The sequence below is a fragment of the Mytilus californianus genome, unplaced genomic scaffold, assembly GCF_021869535.1.
Source record: "Mytilus californianus isolate M0D057914Y unplaced genomic scaffold, xbMytCali1.0.p SCAF_15, whole genome shotgun sequence".
In the NCBI taxonomy this organism is placed as follows: Eukaryota; Metazoa; Mollusca; class Bivalvia; order Mytilida; family Mytilidae; genus Mytilus; species Mytilus californianus.
Window position 1 is genome coordinate 12,520,187 of NW_026262637.1, and position 13,315 is coordinate 12,533,501.

Genomic DNA, 13,315 nt, shown 5'->3' on the forward strand with positions numbered 1-13,315 from the left:
TAATTTCATAATCAAATCTTAATAAAATTGAGAATGGAAATAGGGAATGTGTCAAAGAGACAACAACCCGACCAAAGAGCATAAAACAGCCCAAGGCCACCAATAGGTCTTCAACACAGCGAGCAAATCCCGCACCCGGAGGCGGGCTTCAGCTGGCCTCTAAACAAAAATGTGTACTATTTCAGTGAAAATGGACCTCACACTAAACTCCGAAACATATAAATGAACTAAAATTTAAAAAACATACAAGACTTGTTCTCTGTGTGCGCTAACAAAGGCCAGATGCTCCCGACATGGGATAGGCGCAAAAATGCGGCGGGGTTAAACATGTTTGTAAAATCTCAACCCTCAACCTATACCTCTAGCCAATGTAGAATAAACAAACACACAGCAATACGCACAGTAAAACTCAGTTTGTTTTGTTTGTATATAAAAAAGGAGATGTGGTATGATTTCCAATGAGAACTATCCAACCAAGTTCAAATGAAGTGGATGTAAGCAATTATAGGCAACCGTACGGCCTTCAACAATGAGAAAAACTCACACCGTATAGTCGGCTATAAAAATATGAAACAATTCAATTGAGAAAGCTAACGGCCTAATTTATAACAAAATAATTTACGAAAAACAAATATGACAGACATGAACCAACGACAACCACTGAACTACAGGCTCCTGACTTGGGACAGGCACCTATAAGGAATGTGACGGGGTCGAACATGTCTGTGAGCGCTAAACCATTCCCTAATTTGGAACAGTGGTGTTACAGCACAACATAAGAAAAAACTAAGAATCAGTTGTAAATGGCCTAACTCATCAGATCGATATAGTTGTTTTACCCTGTATTTCGTTATTTGTTTTTATTTTTGTTACGTTTTTGTCTTAGTTTTGTTTATTTTTCTGTAAGTTTGTTTTTTTAGTTTGTTATTGTTATCTTTTCCTTCAACTTTGATTGATATAAAAACCTGTTTTAATATTTCTATAAAATTATGCTTACATAGATACAAGCTTTGATCCTTGCACATTAGTACGTGTTAGGGATACCGGTTAATAGAAAACTAGTATCTCCATTCAACTGTGTCAAATGAGCCAAGATATTCTTATCAAAGCAAGTAGAACATTTTTAAACGGAATCAATATTAGAACTGATTCAATGTATTGTTTTTACAGTCCAATACGAAATGACCTTACGCAAAAATTCATTATTTTACCTTGTACTTGAATCCAAAAATAACCATTTGACACTTCCAAACTGTTATCAAGCCTGAGTTTTATGCGATTAGATGTACTTATATAAGCCGTTCGTTTCTCAAACGCATTCTGATCATCACACGCAATGTCGAATTCAGATTCATCATCTTGTATGTGTAGTCTTTGAGCACAGTCACCAGTGGTAGAATTCATTTTAAATCGGACGTCAAAAGCAATTAATTGTATTTGAGAACTTGATGTTATTGAACAGGAACATCCAGATGTTAAAGAACAGTCATTCATAGCGTTTGGATACTCTCCATTCCATATGTATAATGAAGTCCCAGACGCATTACAAGAGCATATGCTACAAATTTCTATCTCTGAAAATAAAAAGTTTGTCTATAATACAACGAATATCGCTGAATAACAAGTGTATCTATAATACAACGAACGCCGCTGAATAACAAGTTTATCTATAATGCAACGAACACCGCTGTAGTGGTGACTTATTGATATTTTATAGTGTGTCTTTCTATGTTGTGATGTTACACTATTGTTTCAGGTAGGGTGAAGGTTGGCGCCTATTTAAACGTTTAACCCGCTGCATTTGTTTACACCTATCCTAAGTCAGGAACCTGATGTTCAGTGGTTGTCGTTTGTTGATGTGGTTCATAAGTGTTTCTCGTTTTTTTATAAAGATTAGACCGTTGGTTTTCCTGTTTGAATGGTTTTACACTAGTCATTTTTGGGGCCCTTTAAGTCCGTGTATATTTGCATCAATTCGTTATTCATTTTAAAATATCAAAAACAAAAAACAAAAAACGAGAGTGTTTTCATTTTTCGTTTTTGATTTCTCAAAAACCAAAATGAAAAACAAAAGTGTTTTCGTTTTTCGTTTTTGATTTCTCTAAAACCAAAACGGAAAACGAAAGTGTTTTCATTTTTCGTTTTTGGTTTCTCTAAAACCAAAATGAAAATAAAAAGTGTTTCCGTTTTTCGTTTTTGATTTCACTAATGATGAATTTTGTATGTAATTTTAATTATTTCTCGTTTTATTATTTACAATGCTTTACTTTCTTGTTTCACAGTCATTGATAGTAAATAATGCCAATGTAAACACCCCGGTGTTCTTTCAACATAATGTAGACAAAATAGACCCGCGTTCGCCTGACTTATGAATTGAACTACGGTGATAAATGAATCAAAGCCTTTGAAATTACCTTGTTTATATCTTTACTAAAAAAAAATATTATATTTAAAATATTAAACGAATCATAAATTTAAATTGAACAATATAATACTATATAAGTATGGTACAAATAGATAGATTGATTACAACATCACATTAACAAGGGAGGTTACTACTTTTAAAACTGATAAGAAAACTAGCCCAGTCGTTAAAGTATACATGCACAGCGGTTATCAGATCTATAGTATTTAAATCGAAGTTAATGTCGACGGATGCAAAAGTCTTTATCAATCTGAACAATAAGGGTGCGTGATCTTTACTTTTAATTTTAGAAAGGTTGATCTAAGATGATAAGACATGGCCGTAACTAGCCTCTATTACAAGTGAAGCAAAATATATTTTGGGCTAGGGGTCTAGGGCTCAAGGCCCCCAAAAGATCTGGAAAAAATGACGCAAAATCGTGCATTCTGAACGTTTCTTTCGGATCCTTTCTTAATCTCAAACGCAAGTTTTGTTTTTTTTATTTTTTCGACAATATATCAAAGTATATAGATTCAGTGTAAGACTTTTAGTATTTAGGGACAACATCAAAAGACATATGTAGGATAAAGCAAAACATTGTAATCCACATAGTCAGGTGTGTGGCTGTTGTTTTTAGGGTATGAATGGTTCGTTGCCTCGATGAAGACCCTCCGGCTACTTTCAAGATGAAGAACAGGAATAAAAGCCCTGTTCATTGATAATTTTCATTTTTTCTATGTATTGTGTGTTATGTTGTCCCATGTACATTTTCTCCACATCTCTTTATTTTCTATTTTAGGGCCTAAACAAGGCTCAATGCAAGTTTAGCCTTTCAATGTTAAATTTTAAGGTCATATGTTACACTATTGTTACGGGTAAGGGTGAATTTGGTACCTATTAAAACGTTTAAACCCGCTGCATTTGTTTGCACCTGTCCTAAGTCAGGAACCTGATGTTCAGTAGTTGTCGTTTGTTGATGTGGTTCATAAGTGTTCTTGTTTCTCGTTTAGTATATAGATTAGACCGTAGGTTTTCCCGTTTGAATGGTTTTGCACTGGTCATTTTGGGGCCCTTTGTAGTTTGCTGTTCGATGTGAGCCAAAAACTCCGTGTTGAAGACCGTACTTTGACCTTTAATGTTTTTTCTTTTACAAATTGTGACTTGGATGGAGAGTTGTCTCATTGGCACTCATACCACATCTTCTTATATCTATTAACGTGAAAGGCAAATTATTTTAATGGGACACACTGCTGGGATCTGTCATAGCCTTTTTCAAAACAAGCCATTAAGTTATTTAGTATATATATCATATTTGCATGTTATTTCAAAATATCCTAATTTTTTAAAACTCTTTTCTTATTGGCTTTGATCCTTTGCAACGTACTGTGATAACGCGCGATGTACCTCGCTTGTTGTAATACCCCCATTACACTATGACCACGATCCCGCATCCTCGCTAGCCAGGTGTTACGATCCAGTCCCCCTCGAGACTGCGGACTGGATCGTAACCCTTGGCTAGCGAAGATGACGATCCGGCTACGACCTCAGAAATTATGAAATATTTTGGAAGTCGAAGTTAGATCGAGGTGGTCGTGTTAAGGACGTGCAAAGATCTCTTTGTGATCGTGGAGGTCGAAGACCAACTTTGAACATGCTCAATACATTCGTAGTGCAGTCGTGGCCAACACTAGTCGTAGTAGAAGCGTAGGAAGGTCGTAGTAAGGACGTAGTAAGATCGGGTTGGGTGTAGAAGCGTCATATTGGAAATCGTGGTGCGATCGGGAAGCCAATTAATTGAAAAGATTCGCTGCGACCTTACTACGATTTCAGTGCGACTATCCCGATTTCACTACGTCTTTATTACGCTTCTACTACGATATTGATACGATTATACTACGACGAGGAAGACAATAGTACGTTGCTACAACGCGCTTAATTGCACGTCCTTAGTACGACCTTACTACGATACTACTACGTCTCAAACATGATAATTGCACGACCTCAGTTGATATAAAAAAACAGATGCAATAGCTTCTACCTGTAATTCAACCATGGACACACATGAGCAAAACCTACTTCTGCAATCTTTAATTCAGCTGCACTGAATCAATTTGGCTGATCAGACTACACATTTTTTGTTATAAGAAGAAGGAGATAACATATACTAGACAGCATATGTCCTGTTGGGCGCGTCCTTGGCTTTCTGTTGAAAGAAGACTCCAGTTTGGGTATTACGACCGACTTATGAAAGAATTAAGGATGGCGGATCAACAGTCATTTTTTTAATTTTTCAAGGATGCCTCCAGAAATGTTTGATGAATTTTTGAACAGAGTAAGAATACAGACACCCGATTCAGAAAGGCACTAGATCCCGGTTTGCTATTACCTTAAGACACTTAGCTTCTTGCGATAGGTATCCAACCCTTCAATACGATTTCAGAGTCGCGCGCAATACTATAAGTAATTTATTCCTCAGGTTTGCCAGGCAATTGTACAGGAACATAAAGATGAAGTCATATCCTGTCCAACAGAACCAAATGAATGTCGAGCTATTGCCAAAGAATTTTAGAGAAGGAACGTGGAAAGTATGTTGCGATTAGAAGCCGGGCCTAAAAGCGGATCTTTGTTTCATAACTAAAAAGTTTTTTTTTCATTAGTGATCCTTGCTTTGGTGGGTGCAGACTACAAATTTTTATGGATAGATGTAGGATGATACGGTTCTATGTCGGACGCCCAGATTTACAACGCGTCATAATTAAAGGAGTGTTTGGAAGATAAGACTATTGGATTTCCAGATTCAGATCCCTTACCTGATGACGACCTAAACATGCCATACTGCATACTGCATCTTGGGTGTCGACGCATTTGGGTTGAGAACTTATTTGATGAAGCCATATTATAGATAGTAGTGGGATCTTCATGGTCTTGGTCTAGTGTGACGGGGGCTTAACATAGAGATTATTTACAAGTTTTCAATTCTTTCTGAAAAGCCAAATTAAAGTTTATTTTATGCATAAAAGTATATGGAGATCACTTCTAATAAAAACTTTTCTGGTTCTATAAACAATATAATTTTACTTTTTTGTAACATATGTATTTGTATGAAAAATATTATTCAACATGTCGCTATACATGTATAATCATTAATAATTTACTTACTTACTTACATCAGATTTTACCTGTATTTACTACCAAGTATATATGAAAATTTTAATAATTTTAATCATCAATCTACTTCAAAATCAATAACTGTAAATTTTCTTCAATTTCTGATTTAATGCTCAGCGAACAAGCTAGATAAAACCAAAGACAACATAGATTTTGAAGCTTAATCTAGCATACAAACAAAACACAGAAAATATGTAATTGATTTTACAGGTACTTAATTTATATTCATAGGATACGTAACATAGTATTATATATATCCTTGTATATGCATCTAAAGTAAAGTCATTCAATTGTATCATGTTAAATTCTCGTCATGTAAAATTTGAACTTAAATGAATTTGAATTAGTGAATACAAGGTGAAAACAAATTCTTGGTATGATATTATTTAAACGATATATTATTTTTGTCTGTTAAGTGTAAAACAACAAATAATTCATGTCTCAACCAACAACAGATATGGCTACATTAGCTAGCTTCCTGTAGTAGCCAGAACATTTTGACCCGGCTTTCCAAGTTATTTTATACCGCTTTATGTCATTTTGAAAGTTAATGTTCCTTATGTTAATATCTGGACAGGTTATTTATAATGTCTTTTACTTTTACGACATCACATCCTCGTCCATTGGTGTCTGATGGATAGTTGTCCCATTGGAAATCATATCACATCTCCTTACCTTTATTTTTATATGGTTTAGATAGACCGTTCGCTAACCTTCCAAAGTTATACGGACCGAACTTTTCAGTTTCGGTTTGGTATTTATACGTTTTAAGATGACCATTCGGTCGATTAACGGCCACATTACCTCAGTGCATGCATCATTTTAAATATTGTCCATGCGTATCAAATATATATCCATGGCAACATACTCTCACGTAAAACAGAAATTTTTGTTATAAGCAGCCACATTACGCCTTAATTACAAACCATCATATTACCTTCAATGCAGTGATAGTTTAACTGCATATAATTTGTTTGTGGTAAAAACACTGATTGATTACACTCTTTTATGGTATCATTCCATCCGACAGCTTTCTGACAGGAAACACTTCCGCTACAGTCAGAGTAGATTGTAAGATCTCCATTTGGCCCATAGTAGCGCATCCCACAATCTTCTGTTGCATTGTAGTAAGCACAGCATCCTTCAGAAGCATTCACGTTTGATGTCTGTATTTGTGGACACCTAGAATCTAACGTCTTAGCGTATGAATACACATCATGGACATACATTACCTGGCCGGAGAAGCAGGATGGAAACAGAAAATTACTATGTGTGTTGCCGAAACACTCTTCTGATACGTTTGCGACGAGGGTAGATGTGCATATACCTGTTAAGTAATAGGTTTAAAAGAATATTTACTGTTATCTGACACTTGTTTATTGACATTTAAGTGTAAAAATTATAAGGGTTTATTTATTAGTTGAAATTAGACGTTGAACTAGCTTTCAGCAGCTTGGAGTACTCTTAAATCGGACCTTTCAGTAGATGGGAGTACTTTTACATCGGACCTTTCAGTAGCTGGGAGTATTCTTAATCGGACCTTTCAGTACCTGGGAGTATTCTTACATCGGACCTTTCAGTAGCTGGGAGTACTCTTACATCGGACCTTTCAGTAGCTGGGAGTACTCTTACATCGGACATTTCAGTGGCTGGTAGTATTCTTACATAGGACCTTTCAGTAGCTGGGAGTATTCTTACATCGGACCTTTCAGTAGCTGGGAGTACTTTTACATCGGACCTTTAGTTCGTTTGTTTCTTTGTTAGTTGGTTTTGGAGTTTACATAGATCCAAAGAATACACTCCTTGTTCTTTGTTGTATTGTTACACCCCTGTACCTTGTTATGGAAGGTTTCAAACGAGAAAACCAACGGCCTTATTTATAACAAAACGAATTACGAAAAACAAATATGACAGGCGTGAACAAGCGACAACCACTAAACTACAGTGTCCTGAATTGATTCAGGCACATAAAGAATTTGACGGAGTTAAACATGTTTGTAAGCGCTCAAACCTTGTCTTACATCGGACAGTGGTGTATATGTTACAGCACAACAACATAAGAACAAACTATAAAAATCAGTAACAATCGACTAAACTCAAAAGATCGGCATGAGGCACATAAACAACTAACATAAAACAGTAGAAACAAAGCACCGAAATACTAACAGTTACTGAAGGCCAGTACAAATATAAAAATAAGAAGTTGTGGTATAATTGCCAACGAGACAACTCTCCACAAGAGACCAAATAACACAGAAATTAACGACTATAGGTCACCGCACGGCCTTCAACAATGAGCAAAACCCATACCGCATAGTCAGCTATAAAAGGTCCCGAAATGACAAATGTAAAACAATTCAAACGAGAAAAACTAACGGCCTAATTTATGTACAAAATAATGAACGAAAAACAAATGTGGTACACAGAAATAAACGACAACCACTGAATTACAGGCTCCTGACTTGGGACAGGCACATACAGAATGTGGCGGGGTTAAACCAAATAAATCATGTTCTCCCAGACTAAAGTATTAAATAGTACACATCCAACGGATATAGTGTAAATACACCATAAACAGTCTGAAAAACGCATGACCTGTGCATAAATGTTTTTTTTTTATACTGTATCAATTAAATGCAGAACATATTGCTGATGATCGACTCGCTTTTAATTTCGAATGGAGCTTAAAATCAAAATAAAAGGAAATAAGCGTTTCAAATGTGTCCGTGTTTCTATTCTTGATTTATTATATCTCTTTTATTAAAACGGGCGTATCATAGTGATTGGGAAGTCTGTTTGTTCGTTCGTTCGTTCGTCCGTTCGTCCTTCTGTTTCACTTTTGTACAAGCCAATTCCATGATGTCTGTCTGTACAGATGTCCTCAAGCAAAGTTGGCCTTAGATGGATTTGGCTATTATTTTAGGTCATTATTGATTACATCATCTGTTTCGTAATTATAAATCCTTGGCTTTCAAATATTCGGCTTTGAGCGTTCCTGGTGAAGGCAAATCCAGAAAAGCGCTTCGGACGCATTAAATTTATACATTGTTGTTTTCATTTTTATTTCAGTGTTTAGTTTATGCTGTCGTGGTTTTGTTTGTCCACGACATTTAAGAATTATAATATTCCCTTTGATACACAACTTTACAATTTTGTGTACTTTTAGTAAACATGAAAAATCATTTAGATAGGATCATGTGAGTAAGATTCCGTAAAAATAAAATTCTCTCAAGCGGTTCAGGAGCAGTTTACAAAATTACACAAAATTATAAAGTTGTGTTTCAAAGGGAATATTATAATTCTTAAATGTCGTGGACAAACAAAAGCACCCAGTTTAATATATACAGTGACTGTCAGATCTGAACGAGTAATTCAACATCAGTCAAGAATAATACAGTGGAATAATCAATAATCTACGGAACTTTCAAATGATATAATCAATTGAAGAGCTTTGGCCTTACATACATCTATTTCTCTGAATTGTAAGTTTATAAATTTAAAAATAATTCTTATGAATTAAATTTGTTTCTTAATAAAATTTGTACGTACCAACAGAAACTAAGGTAATGATAATTAACACATCTGACATTTTCAGTAGCATTCCATATACACCAAGTGAAAACAGGAAGCAAAACGAAATACATAAACTTTACGGTTCTTTGTGCTTTGTTTTGTACATATTGAACGACATATATCACATTACTCCAATAGCTCTATTCTTCACAGAGTTGATTTGTTCACTAGCATGTTGTATATATGATAAATAACGTTATATTTATACTTGTATACATAATATGACAGAACCTATACATATCGTCATTTAAATTCAATCAACATATTAAGCTTATTTTCTATTTCAAGTTTAACAGAAAAAGCTTATTTTATGACGTAAATGCATGCATGCATTTACCTATTTTTTTTGTGAAATCAAACTGTTCTAGACTTGTTGTTTTCGTGTTCAGTTTGTTAATTTTATTCCTTTACTTATATGGGTCATTTTCAAAAAATGTCGAATTTTCAGTTCACCTATGCTAAAAGATATTTTTAAAGGAAAATGCAGTTGTAAGTGTTTAAATGAAAGTTTGTAGAATTTACGAGTCGGAACATCATTCAGATCTATTTTGATAAGATTAAAATATATTTATGTCAGATATTTGCGTAATTCATGTGCGTACAGTGTCAGGGTACATGTAACACATTTCAAATGGTGTTTCCCCTATTTTCTGATTGCCTTGCTATCTGCAAAAGGAACTATTTTATATGTTTATGATAACTCTAACGAAAAACCACAGCTTCTTTATTATTATATGTAACATGTTTTTCTACAAACTTAATTCAATCGTCGTGCATGAAATGGATGTCTATCCGGTTATCGCTACTAGATCAAACGTTATTTTTTTTCTCCCCATGAATATGGAACTACGCAGTGATAATTTCAAAAGCACAAAGCTTCCTAAAAATTTAACACAGCACGTCTCTTGCATAACAGTTGACAGAAAAGAAAATTCAAGACATTTTTGAAAAAAAAATAGTGGGTACCCTTTTGTCATGTCTATGCTGTTTCCAACATATTTATTAATTACACCAATATTATACTTGTAAAAAGTGCAATTACGTCTTGGAAACCAAAATCACAAAAAAACATTATCACTTCATCAAAAGGAGTAGTTATTTCATACCAGCATTCCTAAATGAAGAAATTTGTCTATCCTGTTATGTCTATCCTGTTACTATGGTTACTATGGTTACAGTAACAGGATAGACAACATTTGACAGAAACGTCTTTAAAAAGTTTATAATTACATATATTGTTTTACACATAATGAAATGTTTGGTTGTTTGAATTCTTTTAAACGTTACAACGTCTTAATCTTCGCAATTTAGCATATACAAATGCAATACTGCTATCGGTAACAGGATAGACAAAAAAGGTAACAGGATAGACAAAAAAGGTAACAGGATAGAACTTAGTTAACGTACGTTCCTGTTACTAAAATCAAGACAAAAGTAAACCAACATGCGAGGGATCTACTTGATGTTGGGTTTATTAGAAAGAGAAAAAAAAAATGCTGAACATTATTAATTGCTATCTTAGACTTGTGTTGCTGGTGAATTTTTTTTATAACCTTTGAAAACCAATTTTTAGAGGTATTTTTCAGTACAACAAGGAAAGTTGACAAATAATCTATCATTGCACAGACTGAAAATATATATAGAAGTTTTTACTCTTGAAAACCATTTTATTGGCTATGAAAAACAAGCTTAAAATTGTATCGAAACTTCTTCTAAACAACCCGAAATTTTTTTTGAACATGGTAACAGACTGAAACAAAATATTGCACCACCTATGAAAAAATGTTTCAATATATTCTTGTATGACATTATCTTTTTATGTGTTGTTCCATAAGTACTGTTTGTTTTGATTTGCTTATGAAGAGAGTTGTTTGAATTAGTAACTTTAATTAAATTTAGCAGTTTCAAAATTCATCATTTTTAAATGACCCATATAGAATACGTTTAAAATATCTTTGTAAAGTTGTGTATCAAAAGGAATATTATAATTTTAAAATATCGTGGACAAACCCAAACCGCGGCGACATAAACTAAATGCTCACATACGTACCGACAGATAACATGGAATTGCTGTCTGGTGCATGTATATAGACATTCATACCCAACTCTTTAAATCTGCGGAAAACACTGAAAATCTGAAAAACTGAGTGAAGACATAATAATAAATTGAAACTCGCCCGCACCATTATTTCTTTTAATGTGGCAAACTCGATATTTTGTAATATGAATCCATAAAAAAATTTGAATAAAAAAAAAAAAAATAAAAAGTACACAATGTCACTTGGTACAGAAGAGTTGTGTGAACGTTTAAATGAAACCACATCTGCAACTCAGGAGGAGCTGCGAATAAAGGCTACACATTCTTTTTTGTAAATAAGATAAAGACAATATCTTTTGTCGAGGGAAACAACATTTGAACCAATTATTATGATAGTTTTAATGATAGATGACTGATGATGATGACGATTTTGGTGATGCATTAGTGTTTAAAATTCAGTGGCAAATATAACATGCATATTAGGACGAGAACATATTAAAATGTGTTATGAATATGTACTATACCGACACGCTGAATCGTATCATTAATTTTCTAGCTCACAAGAAACAATCCACAGGAAGACATGTCATCCTTCCCAAACACATTATTCCGACCTGTCTTTGATCTTACTCATAAATGCCTAGCTGTCAGTAACTGCAAATACTCTCAGATTTGCACTTTGGGCCTTTTTTGTTGTCAGGGGTGTATAAATACCCTGCCACGTCCGGTCTGTGTTTTTGTTGAATATTATTCTGCTTTGTATCGATCTGATGAGTTAAGCCCTTTTCAACTGATTTTTATAGTTTGTTCTTATGTTGTGGTGTAACACTACTGTCCCAAGTTAGGGGAGGGTTGAGCACTTACTAATATGTTTAATCCCGCCACATTCTATATGTGTCTGTCCCAAATCAGGAGTCTGTGGTCCAGTGGTTGTTGTTGGTTCATGTCTGTCATATTTGTTTTTCGTTAAATAGTTTTGTTATAAATTAGGCCGTTTGTTTTCTCAATTGAATTGTTTCATATCTCCATGTCGGGGCCTTTTATAGCCGACTATACGGTATGGGTTGTTCTCATTGTTGAAGGCCGTACGGTTGCCTCTAATTGCATACATCCACTTCATTTGAACTTTGGTGGATAGTTGTCTCATTGGCAATCATACCACATCTCCTTATGTTTATGTTAGTAACATTCAACCTAGAAAACTAACAATATGTATGATATATGTATACAACAAGTGAAACCACACATTACATGCGCGTGTCCTCATTACAACTCAAGAAATATTAATGAGAAATAAAAAATAATGAAAGAATTGCAAACTTTGCTTCTCACTTGATTTGAACGGATAAACGAAAAGTACAAGAATTTTATTATGACAACACCAATGTTATGTGTTTGAACAAAATGTAAATTTGAATTTTGATATGGCCATTATGCTAAAGGTCAGTTTCAGACAACTTAATTTTGAGATCAGATAAATCAAAGACAAGCACATAAATGTAACATTTATTTATTTTTTTTTCAAAAGGAAGATTTCTGAAATCTTTTAATCTATATAAATCCTTTTTGTTTTAGAATGATTCTGTTAACGAAAGTTTATTCCTGACGACCTATCTGAGATTGAAACTTTAAAACATTGCGATCATAGCCATACATATCTGATCATTTGTATGTAATTTGTAAGTACCAGCAGATACTTAAGTAGTAATAGTCATCACATATGAGTATTTCAGAAACATTCCTAATATACCAATTGAACACATGAGGCACGCCCAAATACACAAAGGATATTTTTACTTTATGTGGACTATGTTAACGACATATTTATCACATGACTAAACTTCTCATCTTCACAGTTTTTGATTTGTTCACTAGCATGTCGTATAGATAATAAAGAACGTTATATTTATAATTGTGTACGTATCATTAAAGAAAGTAGTATATCGTCATTTAAATTTAATTGGCACATTAAACTTATTTTCTATTTTGAGAGATCTTTGTTTTACTTGAAAAGAAGTATGAAATGTTCAATAGAAAACTTTTGATATCCATAACCCAAATCGACACATTTATTTAGTGACGTCAATGCAGCCATGTTTTTACCTATTGTTTAGTCAAATATAACTGTTCTT

The 13,315-nt window shown here is 34.0% G+C and overlaps 1 protein-coding gene across 5 annotated transcripts in view; it reads right to left on the minus strand.

Moving 5' to 3' along the window:
* LOC127725431 (uncharacterized) overlaps nt 1–9,377 on the minus strand; it is a 103,592-nt gene extending 94,215 nt beyond the window's left edge. For 2 of the 5 annotated variants that reach the window (XR_007992999.1, XM_052232384.1), the window contains exons 1-3: nt 9,122–9,369; nt 6,510–6,899; nt 1,212–1,574 (exon numbers count right to left, since the gene is read on the minus strand). Coding sequence is in view for 3 of the 5 variants with exons in the window: in XM_052232384.1 (XP_052088344.1) it covers nt 1,212–1,574; nt 6,510–6,899; nt 9,122–9,173 (805 nt within the window). In the remaining 2 variants the exon portion in view is untranslated. Of the gene's footprint in view, nt 1–1,211; nt 1,575–6,509; nt 6,900–9,121 lie in introns of all 5 variants that reach the window. The other 3 variants (XM_052232386.1, XM_052232385.1, XR_007993000.1) reach the window with 2 other exon arrangements.
* Between the last annotated feature and the right edge of the window lie 3,938 nt (nt 9,378–13,315).